General features: G+C 50.1%; 1 protein-coding gene across 4 annotated transcripts in view; it reads right to left on the minus strand.

Moving 5' to 3' along the window:
- The window catches only part of Tacc2 (transforming acidic coiled-coil containing protein 2), a 218,070-nt gene that overhangs the window by 103,718 nt on the left and 93,166 nt on the right, over nt 1-21,186 (minus strand). For all 4 annotated transcript variants that reach the window (XM_045153732.1, XM_045153246.1, XM_045154750.1 and 1 more), the window contains exons 6-7: nt 13,114-13,239; nt 574-708 (exon numbers count right to left, since the gene is read on the minus strand). In XM_045153732.1, the coding sequence (XP_045009667.1) occupies nt 574-708; nt 13,114-13,239 (261 nt within the window). The remainder of the gene's footprint in view (nt 1-573; nt 709-13,113; nt 13,240-21,186) is intronic.

Genomic DNA, 21,186 nt, shown 5'->3' on the forward strand with positions numbered 1-21,186 from the left:
GAAGTCCTTCTTCCAACCCCCACTCCTGGCAGCCACTGACATGTTCCATTCCTCAGACTTTTGCCTCTCTCAGACCCCCCGCACGTGCAGTCCTATAGACGAGCTATTCCTGCACACGTGCTCCTGGCTCTGCCTCTGCGGGCTCCTTGACGCACCGCGGGCCTCCCCTGCTACAGGAAGAGGCAGCTGGCTCAGGAAGCCTTAGAACAGCTCCAGCCCCAGGGCTGAAGGGATGGCTTAGCAGTTAAGGCATTTGCCTGCAAAAGCCAAAGGACCCAGGTTCAATTCCCCAGGACCCTCATTAGCCAGATGCACAAGGGGGCACATGAGTCTGGAGTTCGTCTGCAGTGGCTGGAGGCTATAGCGCACCCATTCTCCCCCCACCCCCTTTCTCTGTCAAATAAATGAATAAAAATGCTTTTAAAAAGAACAGCTCTGGCCCCAGAGCTTACACATAAGTGGCACAGCCTTGCTGTCTCCATCCTAAACACAGCTCCCTCCCATGGCCCAGGGGGTGAGACCACCAGGTCCTGCTCTCCAGGGCAGCTGCTGCAGAGGGGTCTTGACCAGTACCTGCTTATGTCCTTGGGCAGATCCTGGCAGGTGGCTTTGAGGGCCTCTACTCCACGGCCAGCTGGGGCCAAAGGCGACGCTGCGTGTTCAGAGGCCGGGGGAAGGAGACTTGCACGGGCAACAGCTGGGGAGGTGCTGGGGACACAATGGGAGAATTATTCCAAATGGAATTCGGCTCATTAATGGCACATTCATCAGTACCCTCTCACCCCACCCAGACTTGTGGAGTGAACTATTTAAAGACACAGCACACTGCTTCCACGGGGGTTGCCCCATGTACACATGGTGGGGGCCACAGTGACAAGCCAGGCCCACGTGGTCCTCCTTCATCTGGCTCTGGCAGAAGCGAGGTTTCACAATTGCTCAGGTGCTCAGGATCCTCTGTCTTTTCTTGTTTGATGTTTGTTCAAAGAAGAGGATTTTAATATGATGGCTTCTAATACTTTTGTAAAGGCAACGAGTTGAAAAATCAAAACACAACTTTGCAACTTCTTCAGTTCGCCTCAAAATTTTTCAGAATGAGAAAAGTCGCAGTGAAAAGGACGATGGGTAGCTAAGGAACCAGTGTGGGGACTGGGTGACACCTCTCACCCCAGGCTCAGACTGGGGCCCAGAGGGATTTCCAAGAGCCCTTGTGTAATGAGTGAGTGCCCCCTCCTGGACGCCCAGGGAACTTCTAGCGTGCAGGGGCATCTAAGGAAGTTCCTGGGGAACGCAAGCCCAAAGCGAAAGGGCACAGACTTGGAGCTCGTGAACCCCTGGCAAAAGACATGAGCGGCGATGCCATCCACACCGTGGGAACCGTCTTCAAGGCGAGCAGCCCTCTCAGGCTCCGCAGCCACCCACACGACCGTCCCCGGGAAGCTGGCCTGCCGAGGGCCTGTCCCAGGGGGCCAGGCTGGAATGATATGACTCAGCAGAAGGGCCTGGGACCTCGCCTGCGGTGGCAGCTGGGGGTCTGAGGTTTCACAGCCTGTGGTTCACGATCCCCTCTTCTCGGGGAGGTAACTAGCCACAGGAGAGTGGCTATCTGAGTCACCAGGTCCTGCTCATTGTGAGCCTCTCACAAGCTCCGCCTTCTAGGTTCCGACCTGGCCCTGGAGAGCTGCAGCCACTGCTGCAAGCTCCCCACTCCTCCTGCCTTGGAAAGAAAATTCTTAGACTTGTCCAGAGCTCGGTGGTGACTTAGCAGATTCCATAGAACCAGCCTTAGGCAGCCCCGCTGGCCAAACCTCTTCCTGCTCCTGGCCAGGCAGCCTCACTCTCCAGTCTCCAATCATGATCAGTCGCGCAAGCTCCTCCTCTACCTAGGTGACAGACGTGTGTCCCGTGTCTACCAAGGGAGCTGGCATCATGAGCTCCAGAAACGCAGAGGCCACATATGTCCTACGCATCCAACGGGGCCACCCTCAGGAGTGCCCACACAACCGGCAAAGGGACAGCCCAACGGTGTCCCACTGGCTGTGACCAAGTGTCAGAGCAGAGGCTGGGCTGAAAGCTTTATCTTCTCTCCAGAAGTCCCACAGAACTGGGGAGGAAAACCAGGAGCTCAAACAGCAATGGTCCCACGGGCCCCTGAGCAGCACACCAGCAAAGAACAAAACTTGACAGCTAAGCTGACCATGGTGGCCTCCAATCCCAGCACTTGGGAAACGGAGGTAGGAGCATTGTGAGCTGTAGGCCAGTTAGGGAAATAGGACAAGACAAAACCAAACAAAAACCACAATTAGAAGAACGAGTTGAAATGAACACAGCAAGCCACTGGGGCTGTTTAGAGAGCCGCTGTCACCCGAGACCTTTCTTCATATCGACAGTCAGGAAAAAGCAAGCTGCTCGTCTAAAATTCAGTTCTCTCAAGAGCTTCTGCTGGCCAGGCTCCCTCCACTCACAGCCTTCCCAGATTTGCATTAATTAAAAGCAAACTGAAGAAAAGGAGGGGAGAACTCTTACTAGATGCTAGGAAGTCTGTTTCAACTGCTGCCACATGGGCTGGAAAGATGGCCTTAGATCTGTGGCCCCATGACAGCTCACAGCTGGAAATCAGACAAGGACACAACACGCCCAGACTTTAACCACTACTGCCCCTCCTTTGAGAAGGGCAGGTGGCAAGTATTGGGCTCTCCCAGCACCTAGCATTCCCAAGCTCAGTAGCCTGGAGAGCCTGGCTATACTTAAGGCAGTTCCTTTTCCCAAGGGGCCACCCAGCAGCTAACTCCTCCCTTCCACCCCCCCCACTGGCCCCCACCTCCACCGCCACACCCTTCCCCTTCCTGCCTTGGCCTATTCCCATTAGCCAAAGGCACTAAACAAATGACTCAATAGACCAATTAAGAATGGTGCCTCCCTCCCCATGTGGCCAGTTCTTGGCCCATTCTCAGTGGCTGAGGAGGTCAGGCCCCAACAAGGAAACAAATGACTCATAACCAAGCCAAACACAGCCAAACATGTGGGCATCATGACATCTCCTGGCCCTGGCAGAGCTACTTCCTTCCCTCCTCGCCCTCCTGTTCTTCCAACTTGGTAACGGCCGCACCAGTGGGCTAAGCCTTGGCACCAGAAGTCAGGCTGTGGGGCTCTTGTTCATTTCCTCCACCCCAGGACCCCTCATCACCCCTTCCTGCTGAGTCATCTCCTTCCAGAAGACATCATCTCTGTCCAGCCACCTGTACCCCAGACCTTCCTCTGCTGGAGACAGAGCTGCTGAATATTCAGTTGTGCCTCTGCTGGTTTTGTCCCCTTAGGTCCATGTTCCCACAGTCATCAGAGTGACTCAACTCAAGATTTCCCCTTTCCTAAAATCTTCCCCAACTACCTGTGCTTCTGGGACACAGACGGAGTCTACAGGGGCTCCTCAGGCTGCGTGGAGCCTCCTTCAGGCATACCCCCATGGCTCCCTGCTCCAACCCCATCTAGCAGACAGAAATCCCCCAAAGAACGCCTTTGCTCAGGCAGACCATCCACCTGGAAGGCCCCTGCCTACTTCACATGGGTAGTGAGTATGGAAGTCCTCTCCTGACTTATTTCCTGAAAGCTGCTGTCTTGCTGGACCAGAACCCAAGCAAACAAGAGTCTGCCCCCCGGGGGGGGGCAGGGGGGGGCTGGCCCAGGCCTCAGCACTCCACAGGCAGCAGGCCCTTCCCTCCGTGCCCTGGCTCCCGGCCTCGTGGGGCCATCGAGAGTGACACAGCTGTTCCATGCTGTGGGAATGTCACAGCCTAAGTGCCCAGGCAGGCCTGGCAACGGAATCTGTAGGCCAAATGGAATGCAAGGAGCTACCATGTGAAACTGTGCGGCCACGTTCCCCAAGTATTGGAAGTTCAAGAGAGAGAGAGAGAGAGAGAGAGAGAGAGAGAGAGAGAGAGAGAGAGAGACAGAACAGAGGGCCGAGCCTTCGGCGCGTGGCACCCTGGGTCACTACTCAGATCACACACCCAGAAAGCTAGGCCTGGACCTGAGAAGGACTTACATGGCCCCTAACCTGTTCCCGCGGGGTGCTCACCCGCTCGGGTGCTATCGCAGACACAAGGCCGAAGGAGGTCCTGGTTGATGGCCTCAGTCGGCCTTCATCGTGGTATCATCTCCCATGACCCCACATGACTAGGTTAAAGGAGGACAGTGCTTCACCGCTTAAAATCTAGGTCCAGCACCATGCCCGGTCAGCAGTGGGACCCTCAGGGTGGCTGCCACACCCAGCACAGGCGGTCAGAGCACTTCCATATACAGACTTGACCCTCTGCCTTCTCCTGTCAGCTCTGCACTGGCCCCAATGTCCTCAGAATATGGGGGGATGGGGGCTGGAGAGATGGTTTAGCGATTAAGGCACATGCCTGTGAAGCCTAAGGACCCAGGTTTGATTCTCCAAGTCCCATGTAAGCCAGATGCACATGGTGGTGCATGCGTCTGGAGTTCATTTGCAGTGGCTAGAGGCCCTGGCATGCCCATTCTCTCTCTCTGTGTCCCTCTCTCCCTTTCTCTCTGTCTCTAATAAATAAATAAAAATAAATCTTAAAAAATAAAGCCTTTAATCTCAGCACTCGGGAGGCAGAGGTAGGAGGATCACCATAAATTCGAGGCCACCCTGAGACTACATAGTGAATTCCAGGTCAGCTTAGGCTAGAGTGAAATCCTACCTCAAAAAAAAGGGGGGGGTGCTTCTTGAGGTATGCAAAGACCCTTCTGGTTATATATGCCCATAACCATTATTTTTTTTATTCAAGGGATCAATCAACATTTTCCAAACCTTACTAGAGTTAACGAAAAAAAACAAATTCAAACTCCTGAGGAATGTTTATGTTTTTGGCAAGCGAAGCCAGTCATGATTGATGTTGATTTCCTTGAAACTCTTCTTGTTTTTGAGTTGGGATGGAATTGACAGTGACCACCTGAACCATCATACTTCACCAGACAGACATGACGTACCTGTCAAGGCATTATTATTTACTTATTTACTTATTAATTTTTTTTTAGAGTTAGGGTTTCACTCTAGCTCAGGCTGACCTGGAATTCACTATGTAGTCTCAGGGTGGCCTCGAACTCATAGTGATTCTCCTACCTCTGCCTCCCAAGTGCTGGGATTAAAGGCATGTGCCACCACGCCCAGCAAGGTATTATTTTTTGATCATTCCCACTGGACAAGATCTCAGAATCCTCCACATGGATCCCGAGTCAGTGCACTGACCCTGAACTGGTACCTTGCCAACATCTGCAAACAACTGGTCCCTCAGTAGCAAGCTCTACCCGCCCACACCAGAGAACGTGACTCCAGGGCTCGCCCTCAGTCCCACAGCCCTGATGGCCCGGGGACAGAGAGATGCTGGCAGCAACGGCTGCCCTTTGATTCCCCTCTTCAGGGCTTCTGAGTCCTTCTTGGCAGAGTTCCCACTGGACTGATAGCAAATTTCATCTCAGAGACCAGGTGGAGCTTCTAAATTAAGCCCCTGTCCAAGGACAAAGACCAGAGTGGCCCAGGCTGTCACAAGAGGGTGATAACAGCCCCCGAAGGTGCACAAGAACATATCACGTCCTGTCGGGCCAGATGGGCGGCGGCATCTTATCTCCCATTTCCTATCGCCATCTGGAAGGCATTTAACACGCAGCCCTTCCTCACGGGCCTCTTGAGGCGCTTTTCTTCTTGAATCCCCAAGTGCACACACACGATCACGTAATAGGACAGACTTTAAGGCCAAAGACTGGACTGTAAATGAGAAGCAAGCTGCAAAAAGGGAGAGTGCTCTCGAGTCGCTGGCTGGTGAGACAGTGGTGCGCAACGGAGGGTCAGCCTGCGAGCTGGTAAAATGAGTCTCGGCGATGGGTGGCAGGCAAGTGCCACTGAGCCATGACCCTTGGGAAAGTTCCAAAGTCCGAGCCAGAAGGGGCTGATGGATGGGGCTGGAGAGAGAGCGTTGCTGGAGAGACAGTGTTTGTCTGGAAAGGCTAAAGGACCTCGGTTCGATTCCCCAGGACCATGTAAGCCAGATGCACAAGGTGACGCATGCGTCTGGGGTTCATTTGCAGTGGCTGGAAGCCGTGGTGTGTCCACTATCTTCCTCTCTCTCTCTCACTCTGTCTCTTTTCCTCTCTCAAATAAATACATAAAAATAAAAATATTTTAAGCCGGGCGTGGTGGTGCACGCCTTTAATCCCAGCACTCGGGAGGCAGAGGTAGGACGACTGCTGTTGAGTTTGAGGCCACCCAGACTACTACATAGTGAATTCCAGGTCAGCCTGAGCCAGAGTGAGACCCTACCTTGAAAAAGCAAATAAATAAATAAATAATAAAAATATTTTTGAATAAAAAAAGAAGGGGCTGATGGAGACTTGCACATTGGCTGGTCACCTAAGACTACACATCCAGACATTTCCAGTATCTAATGAGATCTACCACCCTGTGAACACCAGTCCCTGAGGCTGGCGGTGGGGGCGGGGTTGGGGGGGGGAGAATGTGAACAGCCCCAAACTGCTGACCTACAGACTTCAGAGAGCCATAGTGGGTGGGGGAGTGGCTCCCGCAAAGTTAACCCTCGACAGGCTGGTCAGTTCCTCCCTCCCATCTTGTTGTTGCTATCTTTGATTTTATTTCTATTTTAAAAAAATATTTTTATCTTATTTATTTTGTAAGCTGAGAAAGAGAGGGAGAAAAATGAGGTGAGAGAGAAAGAAGGAATGGGTATGCCAGGACCTCTTGCCATTGCAAAGGAACTCCAGATGCCCGTACCACTTTGTGCATCTGGCTTTATGCGGGCACAAGGGAACCAAACCCAGGTTGTCAGGCTTTGCAAGCGAGCGCCTTTAACTAGTGAGCCATCTCCCTAGCCCTTATTTTTAGTTTTTGTACTCGCATGTGTGTGTGTGATGTGCATGTGTTTCCAGGTTTGCACATACATGTGTACAAGTGTTTATGGGGCCAGTTTGATGTCAAATGGCTCCCTCAGTCGCTCTCTGCCTTATTTATTGAGACAGGGTCTCTCAGCAAACCCAGACAGCTAGTCTCGCTAGCCAGCTTGCCCTGAGAATCCTGTCTGAGCTCTGGGATTACAGGCAGGCTGCCACACCCACCCAGTATCTAAGTGGGTGCTGAGGATCCGAACTCTTAACCCTCACAGATGATTCTACACTCAGAGGAAAGAGAGTGCTTCAAGCTTGGTGCAGGCAGAAGTTTAGCTGGGGAGGAAATACTAACCAGGAGGAAAGTCAACACCATTCTCAAACTATAGGAGAGACTGAGATCTGGATGGGGACATGCAGGTCTCAGATCTCCACCATCACTGCTAGCAGCCCCATGGGTTCCAAGCCCGAGTGCAGGGTTGCTTGATGTGTCCTGAGCACCTGAGGGTCGGCCTAGGTATGGAGGACATGAAGATGGGGTGCTGAGAACAAGAGGAGGCTGAGCCCAGGTAATGAAGACCTGGATATTCACGAACCCCTAATGTATCTGCACAGCAGCTCATGAGCCTCAAAACCCAAAAGAACAAAATCATGGGTTAGTTTGAACCACACAGCACTGTTTGCATTTGACAAGCGCCAATGTGGCAACTGGCATCCAGGCTACCAATCACCTGCTGGACACTGGAAACGCACAGGCTATAAACAAGTATATAGGGCCATGACTAGTCAGCACCGGGCACCAGGTATACAGACTTGATTCACGAAAAGCAAAGGAGCTTTAAAGTGACACAAAGGATGCGCTGGATGGATTGCTTAGTGGTTACAGTGCTTGTCTGCAAAGCCAAAGGACTCAGGTTTGATTCCCCAGGACCCATGTAAGCCAGATGCACAAGGGGCGCATGTGTCTGGAATTCGACTGCAGTGACTGGAAGCCCTACCACACCCATTCTTTCTCTCTCTCCCTCCCTCTCTCTTTCTCTGTCAAATAAATAAATAAATAAATATATTTTTTTAAAAATGACACAAAGGAAGCCGGGCGTGGTGGCGCACGCCTTTAATCCCAGCACTTGTGGGGCAGTGAGTGGTGGGAGGATCGCAGAGAGTTCGAGGTCACCCTGAGACTACAAAGTGAATTCCAGGTCAGCCTGAGCTATAGTGAGACCCTAATTCAAAAAAAGTGGGGCTTGGGATGGAGAGATGGCTTAGCGGTTAAGGTGCTTGCCTGCAAAGCCAAAGGACCCAGGTTCAATTCCCCAGGACCCACGTAAGCCAGGTGCACAAAGGGGCACATGCATCTGGAGTTTGTTTGCAGTGGCCAGAGACCCTGGCATGCCCGTTCTCTCTCCCTGTGCCTATTTCTCTCCCTCTCTCAAATTAAAAAAATAAAAATAAAAATAAAAAAGGGTGGCTGGAGAGATGGCTTAGTAGTTAAGGCACTTGCCTGTGAAGCCTCAAGACTGAGGTTTGACTACCCAGGACCCACGTAAACCAGATGCTCAAGGTGGCACATGTGTCTGGAGTTCGCTTGTAGTGGCTGCAGGTCCTGGTGCACCCATTCTTTCTATTTGCCTCTTCCCCCTCTCTCCCTTTTTCCTTCTCTCTCTCTCTCTCTCTCAAATAAATAAATAAAATATATAAAATGATACAAAGGAGACACTACAGATGGTACATTCAGCACTCCCATAGGAAGTGCCTGGCCCAAAGCAGTCTGGGACAAGTCATTTAAAACACAGGTGCAGGGGTGGAGAAAGGACTTAGCGGTTAAGGCACTTGCCTGCAAAAGCAAAGGAATCAAGCTTGATTCCCCAGGACCCAGGTCTTTAGAATCGGGTAATGCCTTTTCTAAATTCAAAAACAAATTCCTCCGCTTTATGATTCAGTTATTAATCACCTGCTTAAGGAAAGCTTCAGCTAACCTTGGTGTGATGGCTGAACCCACCAAAGACAAAGAATTCTACTGTGCAAACAGATGGAAACAAGCCCCTCCCCACACGCACGCTGGGATCTGGAGACACAGCAAGAGCAGCAGCCACAGGTAGTAGGACGCCGGCCCTCGCCTTCTGCGCCTGCAAATGCCTGCAAAGCCCTGATGCAGAGCACGAAACAGCGTGTGCGTGTGTGTGCATGTGTGTGCGTGTGTGTGTGTGCGCACGGATGCACATGCAGGGGGAAGCCAGAATACAGTCTCTCGTGCCACTTCAGGAATATCATCCGCCTCCTTCCAGATAGGGTCTCTCACTGGCCTAGGGTTCACCAATGCGGCAAGATTGGCTGGCCACTGAGTCCCTGGGAAACTCCCGTCTCCACCTGTCCATCACTAGGATGACTGGCGCACAGCGTCACACCGGCATTGTAAGTGGGAACTGGAAACCCGACTCACGTCCCCAGACCCGCAAAGAAGCCTTTTCCTCTCTGGGCCATCTCCTCAACCCCATGCTCCACATTCTTTTTGCTAGCCCAGGAGTCTCCAGTGCTGAGGACCTGTGACCTCACCTGGTATTGCCCCATGGGGGCCCCAGAGCAGCGCCAGGAGCCAGGGACTGGTCAGAAGTGCAAAGTCTCTGGCTAGCCCTGAGATCTCACAAGTAAAGAGATTTAAGCGGGGCAACCACCCGGCTATCACGAGGTCACATCCATGTACCCTAGTTTGAACCATGGGTATGAGACAGACAAGCGAGTAATTTTCCAGCTGTATTAAAGGGAACCCTTAAGATCCAAAGAGATCACCTGCCTGGATTCCTTCCACGGGAAGAACACAGGCAGCTCCCCACGTGACCAGCACACCTTATTTCACTGTCTACCGTGTGGCCGTGTGGCTGGAAGGATTCATATGAAAAACCATCCTGGCTTTAAAAAAGAAAATATAGAACACATGACGGTACAAATGGCCACGGGCAATCTAGTCTTTTGTAGAATGTTCTTGAAGACGTGGATTCAGGTTGCTGGCCAAAAGCAACACAGAGCCGGGTCCACAGGCGGCAAGTGTGGTGTCCTCAGAAAGGACATTGAAGTCTCCTGTCTTTCATCCGAGGAAATACCCCAGAAACAGAGCTGATGTTGCCTCTTTGGGACGAGTTCTAGAAATTTAAAGGTTTGGCAACAAAGAATGAGCAGCTGGCAGATTAGACTGGAGCCAGCCTGCCTCTGTCTCTCGAGAAGTTACTGCCAGCGCTCCTACCCCTCCCTTCTTTAATTGCTTTGCACTTTTGTGCGTGTTTGGGTGTGGTGTGCATGCACGTGTACATACACTGTTCGTATGTACACAGGCATACATGTGTGGGGTGCATGTGTACATGTGTGTGGAGGCCAAAAGTTGACATCATATGTCATTCTGTTATCTACGCCTCATTCTATTAAGACAGGGTCTCATTTTCACTGTACTCTATTGCCCAACCCAAGTGCTGGCTGAGATGATGTCCCCCAATAGAGTCACGAGGTGTTTTTTCTTAATTTTTGTTTATTTTTATTTATTTGAGAGTGGCAGACAGACAGAGAGAGAGAGAAAATGGGCGCACCAGGGCCTCCAGCAACTATAAACAAACTCCAGATGCATGCGCCACCTTGTGCATCTGGCTTAAGTGGGTCCTGGGGAATTGAGCCTCGAACCAGGGTCCTTGGGCTTCACAGGCAAGTGCTTAACCGCTAAGCCATTTCTCCAGCCCAGGAGTTTTTTTAAAGCTCTATATCTCCAGCTGCCTGGCTGGAGGAGGTGTCACTGTGGGCGGATCCTGGGGTCCAGCCCTAAGGTGTCACTGGGGGCGGATCTGAATTCCATCCTACGGTATGTGGTATGCAGAATGCTTGAGCTCTGCCCGGGTTCCCAGAGTGGGCTTGCTAGTGGGGCAGCTGCTGGGTTTTCTCTCTCTTTTTCACCATTATGGAACTTCCCCTGGATCTGGAAAAGTCAATCAATCCTGTTCCTCCCATAACCTGTGACTCTGACTACGACACCACCCCACCCAGCATTTACGTGAGCGCTGGGGATCAGCACTCGGGTCCTCATGATTGCACAGCAAGCACTGTACCCACGTCTATCTCCCTCTTGGGGATTTTTGAGCCGGGGTTTCAGGTAGCCCAGCGCAGCCTCAAACTCTCTATGCAGCCAAGGACAACCCCAAACTCCCAATCCTCCTGCTTCTACCTCCCAAGTGCTGGAATCACAGGCATCAATCACTACACCCGAACTCATTTTCTTTAAATTCCTTTAAAACACACACACACGCACACTTTAAAATTTTAACTTAAGTTTTAAACTTAAGTTTGCTTTTTTATTTTTTCATTTTTATTTTTTCCTCACAAGTTTGCTTTTTTAAAGTACCAGCCTTGCTTCCACAAGGAGGCAAACCTCCCACAAGGACTGCGGTGGCCTGGTCCCCAGTCCCTTATCCCTCCCTTTCCCTTTCTCCTAGTCCAGGCAGGAAAAGAAGGTGGGGAGCAGAGCCAACTCCAAAGCTGTCACCTCTACCCAGGACAACTCTCTCAGATGAGCCACCAGCGGGCCGCTTGCGCTCCACAGTCCACAAACACTGAGCCAGCCAGTGCCGAGCCCTGGCCTGGGGAAGAGGGCTCCGGTTCCCACGAGCATCAGCACTTCGCCTCCCATCCCTTCTCACGTCCTACAGTCAGGCTGCAGGTGACGTGACTTTGTCTGCTAGGGAAAGGGTTAGGAAAATGAACCTGCCTCACTCTGGCTCTGCCTCCTTCTGCTATGTGACCTCGAGCATGGTAGCATCTTGGAGCCTCAGTCTGCACATCTGTGAAACGCAGTCAGAATGTCACCCCCACCACCCACAGCCACCGTGAGGAGACACTACAGATGGTATATTCAGCCCTCCCATAGAAAGTGCCTGGCCCAAAGCAGTCTGGGACAAGTCATTTAAAACACAGGTGCAGGGGTGGAGAAAAGGCTTAGCGGTCAAGGCACTTGCCTGCAAAAGCAAAGGAATCAGGCTTGATTCCTCAGGACCTAGGCAAAGCCAAAGGCACAAGGTATTGCATGTGTCTGGAGTTCATTTGCAGTGGTTGCCCATTCTCTCTCAATCTATCTGCTTCTATCTCTCAAATAAATAAATAAAAACAAAAAAATAAAGCACAGTAGGGAGGGGACTTAAGAAACACAGATTACAGCCTTAACTGGACTTCAGTCCTTGCATGTCATTAAACTAGGCCCTCTTTTTTAAGGGGGCAGCAGGGCAGAAAAGCAGGCTGGGGCCCAGACCACAAGGCCAGGCAAAGGTCTGGAGACCTGGCTCCACTCCCCACACGCCGCCGACTCCTCCTCTGCTGTGCTCCCACCAAAGCCTCGCTCAGAGATGAACGAAAACAACAGCTGACCAGCTGGTGTCTTGGGAAGCCAGCAGGTAGCGACACAGCGCACACCCTGAAATAGTGAAAACAGGACACATGCTCTCTGAAGGACTTTTTTTAAAAAAATTTAATTTATTTATTTGAGAGTGACAGACACAGAGAGAAAGACAGGCCGGGCGTGGTGGCGCATGCCTTTAATCCTAGCACTCGGGAGGCAGAGGTAGGAGGATCGCCATGAGTTCAAGGCCACCCTGAGACTACAGAGTTAATTCCAGGTCAGCCTGGACCAGAGTGAGACCCTACCTCGAAAAAAAAAAAAAAAACAGAGAGAAAGACAGATAGAGAGAGAGAGAGAATGGGCACGCCAGGGCTTCCAGCCTCTGCAAACGAACTCCAGACACATGCGCCCCTTTGTGCATCTGGCTAATGTGGGACCTGGGGAACCGAGCCTCAAACCGGGGTCCTTAGGCTTCACAGGCAAGCGCTTAACCACTAAACCATCTCTCCAGCCCGTCTGAAGGACTTTTAAATCAGGACCCTTGATGCCTAATGGCCCCAGAGAGTGAGACTCTAAAACATCAGTGTGTGGATGTGTGCCTGCATATGTATGTATGTATGTGTGTATGAGTGTACATGCATGTCTGTGTGTGAGGCTCCTAGGGTTCCTTCAGATTACCCCAAGGGCCAAAAGAATGGCTAAGCAAGTCCTGGCACACACCTACTGTGTTGAGGACAACAGTGCAGAGCTGGTTTGGGGTGGGTATGTGGCCGGGAAGAGGGAAGATAGTAGAGCAGTCTCAGGACCAGAACTAGCTCCCACCACAGCTCCAGCCCCGGCTCCCACCATACCTCTGAGCTGTCAGGTCCACAGAGACCGGGCCGGCAGCCTCGCTGAGACGAGAAGAGGCAGCTAAAGGTGGGTTTCCCGGGTGTGGGGGAGCAGCTGGCTGGATGACCTCATCAGTGTCCCAGGAGCTGAGGACAAAAAAGAAAAAATAATGCTCAACAAAGTGCCTCGGAGCTGCAGATACATTCGAGCAGCCCATAGTCTGTGGCTCTGAGTAAAGTCTCGGTTTCCTTCTCTCTGAAGGAGGGCCCAGGCTTCTGCATGGCCTAAAGACAGCGCTGGCCCAGGAGCGGGCTGTCCCTGGTCCAGGGCAAGTTAAGTACAGGTGCCTAGAAGACAGAGCTAGAAACCTCATAACAATTTGAAAGAGAAATTTCACGTCTGTTTAGTCTAAAAAGCAAAAGTCAAGGATTATGTTTCATAATTTTTTTTTGAGACATGGTCTCATGTAGCCAGGGCTGGTCATGTATGTCAATGTATGATCAATGTATGTCAATGGTGATCTTCCTATTAGTATCACAGGCAGACACTGCTGAGGATTGAACTCCAGGGCTTCCAGCAAGCTAAGTAAACTCTCTACCACAAGCTACATGCTCATCTCTTTACAGGTCTTGATCAGTGGTTCTCAACCAGAGGTGACATTTGTTCCCTAGGGAATGTCTGGAGACACAGCTGGAGAGTGGAGTGTCACTGGCATCCAGTGCATAAAGACCAAGCATGACAATCTTGGTTGTCAATTGGCAGGATTTACAATCACCATGGAGGGCTGGAGAGATGGCTTAGTGGCTAAGGTGCTGGACTGCAAAGCCAAAAGACCCAGGTTTGATTCCCCAGTACCTACATAAAGCCAGATGCACAAGGTAACACATGCATCTGGAGTTCGTTTGCAGTGGCTAGAGGCCCTAGTGCATCCATTCTCTGTGCCCCCCCCCCCTTCTATCTCATTCTCTCTCTCTCTCTCAAATAAATAAATAAAACATAAAATAATTTTAAAAAAAGAATCACCATGATGCAATAGCGGCATGTCTGTCATGCTGGAAACAAACTGCCCTCTAGTTGGACTGGAGGACTGTTCCATGGGAGGGAATACATCCCTGACACTGAAAACCTACATGAGGGGTAGTCATGAGCCCTAGGGGTGTAACGTCTGCTGCTGTCTGGCTAAGCGTATATACTATGTTCATGAAACTGCCCAGTAAGCACTTCTCTTAATGTTCATACCCATATATTAATGCTACTCTCACTTTTGGTACAGAACCTTCTCTTTTCAGATGGCAGTAATCTTGGGATGACTCAGAAGGCATCATAGTGCTGGAAAGAAGTGACAGAGGAGTGCTCAGCACTGAAATATCTCTATCACACCTTCCAAGGCTCAGGGTCCATTGCAGAAGAGGTAGCGGAAAGAATGTAAGAGCCAAAGGAAGGGTAGGACTTCTTACAACGTGCTCCTCCAGACACAAAGTGGCCTGGATATCCATGACCTCACAGTGCCTGACACTACCTGCACAAGACCATCATAAGAGGAGGAAAAGACGATGACATCAAAATAAAAGAGACACTGATTGAGAGGGGGAGGGGATATGATGGAGAATGGAGTTTCAGAGGGGAAAGTGGGGGGAGGGAGGGCATTACCATGGGATATTGTTTACAATCATGGAAGTTGCTAATAAAAAATAAATTAATTTTGGGCTGGAGAGATGGCTTAGCGGTTAAGCACTTGCCTGTGAAGCCTAAGGACCCCGGTTGAGCCTCGATTCCCCAGGACCCACGTTAGCCAGATGCACAAGGGGGCGCATGAGTCTGGTGTTCGTTTGCAGTGGCTGGAGACCCTGGAGTGCCCATTCTCTCTCTCTCTCTCTCTGCCTCTTTCTCTGTCTGTCACTTTCAAATAAATAAATAAACATAAAATAAAAAAAATTTAAAAAAATAAAATGAATTTAAAAAATTAAGTAATTTTTTAAAATCACCATTAAAACAAATCTGGGCATGTATGTAAGGGGTTTTCTAGGTGAGGTTGATTAAGGTGGGAAAACCCACTCTAAGTGTGGACGTCACCATTCCCCGGGGGTCTGTGGTGGTGGGTGCACGCTGAATGTGAATAGCTGCTTCCCGCTCTTGCCACCACGTGAACTGGGTCACCTCAAACTGTGGGCCAAGACAAACCCTCCTCCTTACGTTCTTGCTTTTGTCAGTTATTTTGTCACATAATGAGGAAAGCAACAAATACACCAAGGCTGCCGCACACTCTACAGAGTAGGTCACCACACAGGACAACAGCCCCAAATGTCAACAGCGTCACACAGAGAAACCCTGGCCTGCAGCATGTTTCCTTTATGCTTGCAATTCATTTCATTTAGAAATGTAAAAGTGGGGCTGGAGGGATGGCCTAGCTGTTAAGTCGTTTGCCTGCAAAGTCAAAGGACCCAGGTTCAATTCCCCAGGGCCCATGTTAACCAGATGCATAAGGGGGCACAGTGGCTAGAGGCCCTGGCACACCCATCCCCCCACTGCTTCTCTGTCAAATAAATAAATAAAACATCTGCGTTGACTAAGAAACCTGGCAGGCAGCCCCCAAGAGGAGCTGATTCCAGCAGTTAAGAGCCCCTGGTCTGGTCCTCACAGGGCACTCACCCCTGTCTGCTATGGTCAGTAAGTCTGTAGGGTTTTCTGATGAGGATTGTAGCACAGCTTTAAGCCACAGGACCCCTGGCTCCGTTCCAGGGCTGTAGGAAGTGCTAAGGAAGGTATAGCAGGCCATGGGAGCAGCATCTGGCCCAAGGCAGAATTGAGGACAGGGGAATCTTTGTGAGTTGAAAGCAGAGACCAGCCAGCTAGCTGCAAGACAGCAAATGTTTACCCACCTGACTGTGCGCCAGGATCTCAAGCAGGTGCTTACAGATACCACGCCATTTGATGGCCCAGTGACCAACCCCATGAGCGGATACTGATTTTACCACTACTTACTAACGAGGGCACAGACAGGCTGAGTAACCTCTAGGGTTGCGTGGCTGCTATGTGGCAGAACCGGAGTGTGACATGAAGCCTGGCCCCAGCAGCCACACTGTGCACTGCCACACCTGGCTGGGTCCCAGGTGCAGAAGAGTCAAAGTCAGTTAAGCGCCCGCCGTGGCAGCAAACCGCATCCTGTATCTGGAAGCCGTGGTTAGGAAGGAGGGTGTTAGAACCGGGGCAGTGGCTGAGTCGGCAAAGTGCTTCCCACGCAAGCATTGGGGTTTAGGTCCCCAGCACCCACATAACTATTGAGCTGTAGTCTCAGCACCGGGGATGTGAGACAGGCTTATCCTTGAGCAAGGTGACTAGCAAGTGTGGCCAAATCAGTGGGTTCTGGGTTTCGTGAAAGACCCCCATCTCAATAAATAAGGTGGAGTATGACTGAGGAAGATACTCAAACCTCTGGCCTCACACATACCCACACATGTGCAGACACACACACACAAAAAAAGGAAGGAGCTTGGCATTCTTCAAGAGTGACCAAAGGTCACTGGAATGAGATTAGTTAGAGTGTAGATAAAGCAGGAAAGTAGAGAGGGATTGGCGCCAGATCACAGGACTTGGCAGAGAAACCAAGACTTGGTCCTAAGGCAAAGCACCTACTGGCCTTGGCACGTAGGCGAATGAGAGGGGCTGGGCCCACAGGAATTTCCTAAATCCACATTCTAAATGCCCCGGGCCAGCCTGCATGCATGCCCATGCACTGCCATTCTCCATGGACCCCACTAGCCCCTCCAGTCCCTCTAGGACATACGATGGAGCCCCATGATGGCCACACCCGAGGGAGAATAAAGAAAGGGGTTGGTCTGGAGGGCTGAGGATGGCAAGGACTCTGGATGTCTTTGATGGACACAATTTGGAGAATCTTAAACTATGGGCAAGAGCCACTCTCCCAACTCATGAAGTCAGAGCAGGATAAGCAGCCAGGAGTTTTGGCAACACACACAGACAGTCATAAAAGACTCTGTTTCCTTTCACACAGCCATTGTCCTGCCAATAAGTTATTTTAAGGAGATGATAAAGTGTGGGGCCAGAGTAGGTCGTAGCTATCTGTGATCACAATAGCAAAAAAAAAAAACCAAAAAACAACAACAAAAAAACACCTGGGCTAGAGAAATGGCTTAGTGGTTAAGGCGTTTGCCTGCAGAGCCTACAAACATCGGTTCGATTCCCCAGGACCCATGTAAGCCAGATGCACAAGGGGGCACATGCATCTGGAATTTGTTTGCAGTAGCTGGAGACCTTGGTGTGCCCCTTCTCTCTATCTGCCTCTTTCTCTCTCTTTCTCTCAGATAAATAAATAAAATAAAATAAACCCTTACATGATCAAAATATCCTAGACTAGGAAACAGTTCATCAAAGTAAGGCACAGCCATAGGACAGACTCATTTATAGCAGTTTTAAGAAGCTGGCCGTGCCGGGTGTGGTGGTGCACACCTTTAATCCCAGCACTCTGGAGGCAGAGGTAGGAGGATCACCATAAATTCGAGGCAACCCTGAGACTACAGAGTGAATTCCAGGTCAGCCTGGGCCAGAGTGAGACCTTAACTCGAGGAAAAAAAAAAAAAAAAAAGCTGGTAGGTCCTCATGCATTGAAATGTAAATATTTCCAGGGTAAAAATTACAGCCTCATAATCAGACTTTATGTATTGTGTGTACCAGTGTGAATGTTTCTATAATACACACTATGAGACAGAGAAAAAGTAAGCAACAGACTGAATGAGCTGGCAAGAAGAAGCATAGAATCTGTGCCAAGGTATTAGCAGTAATTCTCTTTCACAAGTCAAATTAAAAGTGATTTTTCTTTTCTTTTTTTTTTTTTTTTTTTTTGTTTTTTTGAGGTAGGGTCTCACTCTGGTCCAGGCTGACCTGGAATTAACTCTGTAGTCTCAGGGTGGCCTTGAACTCACAGCGATCCTCCTACCTGTGCCTCCTGAGTGCTGGGATTAAAGGCATGTGCCACCACGCCTGGCTAGTGATTTTTCTTTTTATTCTTATACTTTTTATTTATTTGCACATGCATGCACCCACATCTGCATGGGCATGCCAGGGCCCCCTACCGCTGTCAGTGAACACCAGACACTTGTGCCACTTTGTGCATCTGGCTTACCTGAGTGGCTCGGGGGTTGAACCCAGGCTGGCCGGCTTTGCACGCAAGTACCTTGAACCACTAACCTAGCTTCCCAGATCTCAATGAGTGCTTGTTCTTTTCCAAGGATTTTATCATTATTTCCTATTTCTATGCTGAATACATACCACTAATATAATCAAAATAAATAAGGAATTATACTTAAAAATTTAAGCATCAGGACATGGTCTCAGTTTCCATTTCAGTGGAAGTTTTGTGAGGTGGGGGCCGTTAAAACAATACATCTTTTCCCCACTCCTGGGTTTATGTCGTCCCCTGTGAGGAATCAAACTTGCTCACCTCTGATGATAGAAAACACAGCACCCTCATTCACTAGGCACTGCTGAGAACGTCCACAGGAGAAGTTCCAGAAAATAGGTATTTGCCCACGGAGTCTATGGAATGGCATTTTTATCCCATCTCTTGGGGGTGTAATTAACTTCCCAGGCATTTAGCCACTCCTCTGATTTTTTTTTGAATGGAGACTCTTGAACATAAATAGTTTCTCAATGACATTTTGACCAGCATCCTGACCAACTGTGACGTAAGTGAGGAAGTATGCCAGGTCATGGCGTCAGGAGGTCTGGGTTCCAGGACAGCCCCACCTTGGGCTCGGCCACTTGGCTTCCCTGGACTCTACATTTTCCATCTATAACCATGAACGCACTTGGCTGTCCAATCACCCAGGAATCCTTGTTCAATCTGGCCCCCTGCGCTCTAGGCTCTCAGCTGTTCGCTCTGCTTACCAACTCCCACGCCCATCTCTTACTGCCTCTGCCCTCCAGATCTCCACACACTGAGTAATGACGGTATACAGTAAGCAAACCAAGCCGGTGCTAATAAGCTTTGACTAATGGTCTGTCACCCTCTCCTCTGCACAAAATAATTATAGCTTGAAAAGACAATAACTATGCATGTATCTGTGTATCTACATATGCAACAAACTGAACCACAGGCAATTACTAAACACGACCGTGTGTGCATACATCCGTATGTCAACTTCACATTGCACTATCAGCTCCGGGATTTCCCTGGCTGATTTCCTAGAAATCCAGCTAAATTTCAGATGGCCAAGGATGGGGCAGAGCGGATTTCTGGGGAACTGGAGGGTTTCTTCACACACCTCCTATCAGAGGCTACGAAATTCTTCTAGGGGCGGCACTGGATCTAGAGTGACTGAAATGTTTTGCAGAGGGGAAAACACATTGGTAAGAGATTTCACCCACCACCTGCTTTAGCCAGCTGCGTAGCCAGCCCACTGCAAACTCCCCGGCAGCAAAGGGTTGAGTTGTCACTGGAATGTGGAAGGAGCTTGCATCCACAAGTGCTTGGCAAAGAACAGTGAGGGCTCTACCTCCAGAAGGCAGGCGCTCATATTCTGGTCTAAAAGGCCAACACCTTGGGCTTTCTCTTTTTTAAATATTTTATTTTATTTATTTGTTTATTTGGCAGAGAAAGAGAGAGAGAATGGGCGCACCAGGGCCTCCAGCTACTGCAAACAAACTTCAGACGCTTGTGCCCCCTTGTACATCTGACTAACATGGGTCTTGAGGAACTAAGCCTGGGTCCTTTGGCTTTGCAGGCAAATGCTTTAACTGCCAAGCAATCCCTCCATCCCCCTCGGGCTTTATACTTTCATGTCTCAGCAAGAGCCCCACAGGCACCAGCATGAATTACACAGGCCCTCATACTCCAGAGTTGACAGGATAAGTCCCTGATGTGTGGTATCTTAGGGTGCTACAACCAAACCCCAGAGATCAGAAGCCTCAAAAGTTCAGCCATGTATTGCTCAAAGTTCTGGAGGCTGAGGTGTCCAAATTCAAAGCCAGGAGATGGAGTGTCTGGCGAGGGCCTTCTTTCTGACTCATCACCTGTACCCTGTCACTGTGTCCTCACCTGACAGGAGGGGCCAGGGGGCTTTCTCTGGCATCTTTGTTTATGTTTATTTATTTATTTGAGAGTGACAGACAGACGGACAGAGAAAGAGACAGATAGAAAGAGAGAGAGAATGGGCACATCAGGGCCTCCAGCCACTGCAAACGAACTCCAGACGTGTGAGCTCCCTTGTGCATCTGGCTTACGTGGGTTCTGAGGAATCAAGCCTTATGCTTCATAGGCAAGCGTTCAACCGCTAAGCCATCTCTTCAGCCCTCTCTGGCATCTTTCATGTGGCACCAATCCCATGCATGAGCGTTGCACCCTAATCATTCCCAAAGTCCCCATCTCCTAACACCGCCACCTTGGGGCTTATAGGTCTCAACCTAGGAACTCAGTGGCAGGGCCATGGGTTAGGGGAAGGCACAAACATTAAGACAAGTTGTCACAGGAAACAGGAATGGGTTTTCAGTCAGAGAAGGATTTGCCTGAACAGATGGTGATTACGCTGAAAGCAATTCCAGGGCTGGAATATAATGAGAGGTCATCAGATAAATGCAGAATTGATACAGAAGGGTGTGTTCAAGTACACACGTGTACATACTTATGTGACTTCCCAGCTCCTGAGAAAGGGCCCTGTCGCCGGGCGTGGTGGCACATGCCTTTAATCCCAGCATTTAGGAGGCAGAGGTAGGAGGATTGCTGTGAGTTCCAGGCCACCCTGCGAATACAGAGTGAATTCCAGGTCAGCCTGGGCTAGAGTGAGACACTACCTCAAAAAAGAAACAAAAAAAAAAAGAAAAAAGAAAGGGTCCTGTCAAAAGGACATAGGAATCACCTCAGAGGGGCTACCACTTGCCAAATCTTGGACTATTTGGGCCTCAAAAATAAAAGAAAACACAAAGGGTAGTAGAACTGAATAAGGTAACAGTCCACAGACCCACCCAGATGGAAATAAAGATAGGAACCTGTTGCAGTCCAGTTCGCATTGCTGGTAGAAATCACCTAGCCAAGAGCAGCTTCTGGGAAAAAGAGATTTATTTTGGCTTACACGCTCAAA

The sequence above is a fragment of the Jaculus jaculus genome, chromosome 1 (genome assembly GCF_020740685.1).
Source record: "Jaculus jaculus isolate mJacJac1 chromosome 1, mJacJac1.mat.Y.cur, whole genome shotgun sequence".
In the NCBI taxonomy this organism is placed as follows: Eukaryota; Metazoa; Chordata; class Mammalia; order Rodentia; family Dipodidae; genus Jaculus; species Jaculus jaculus.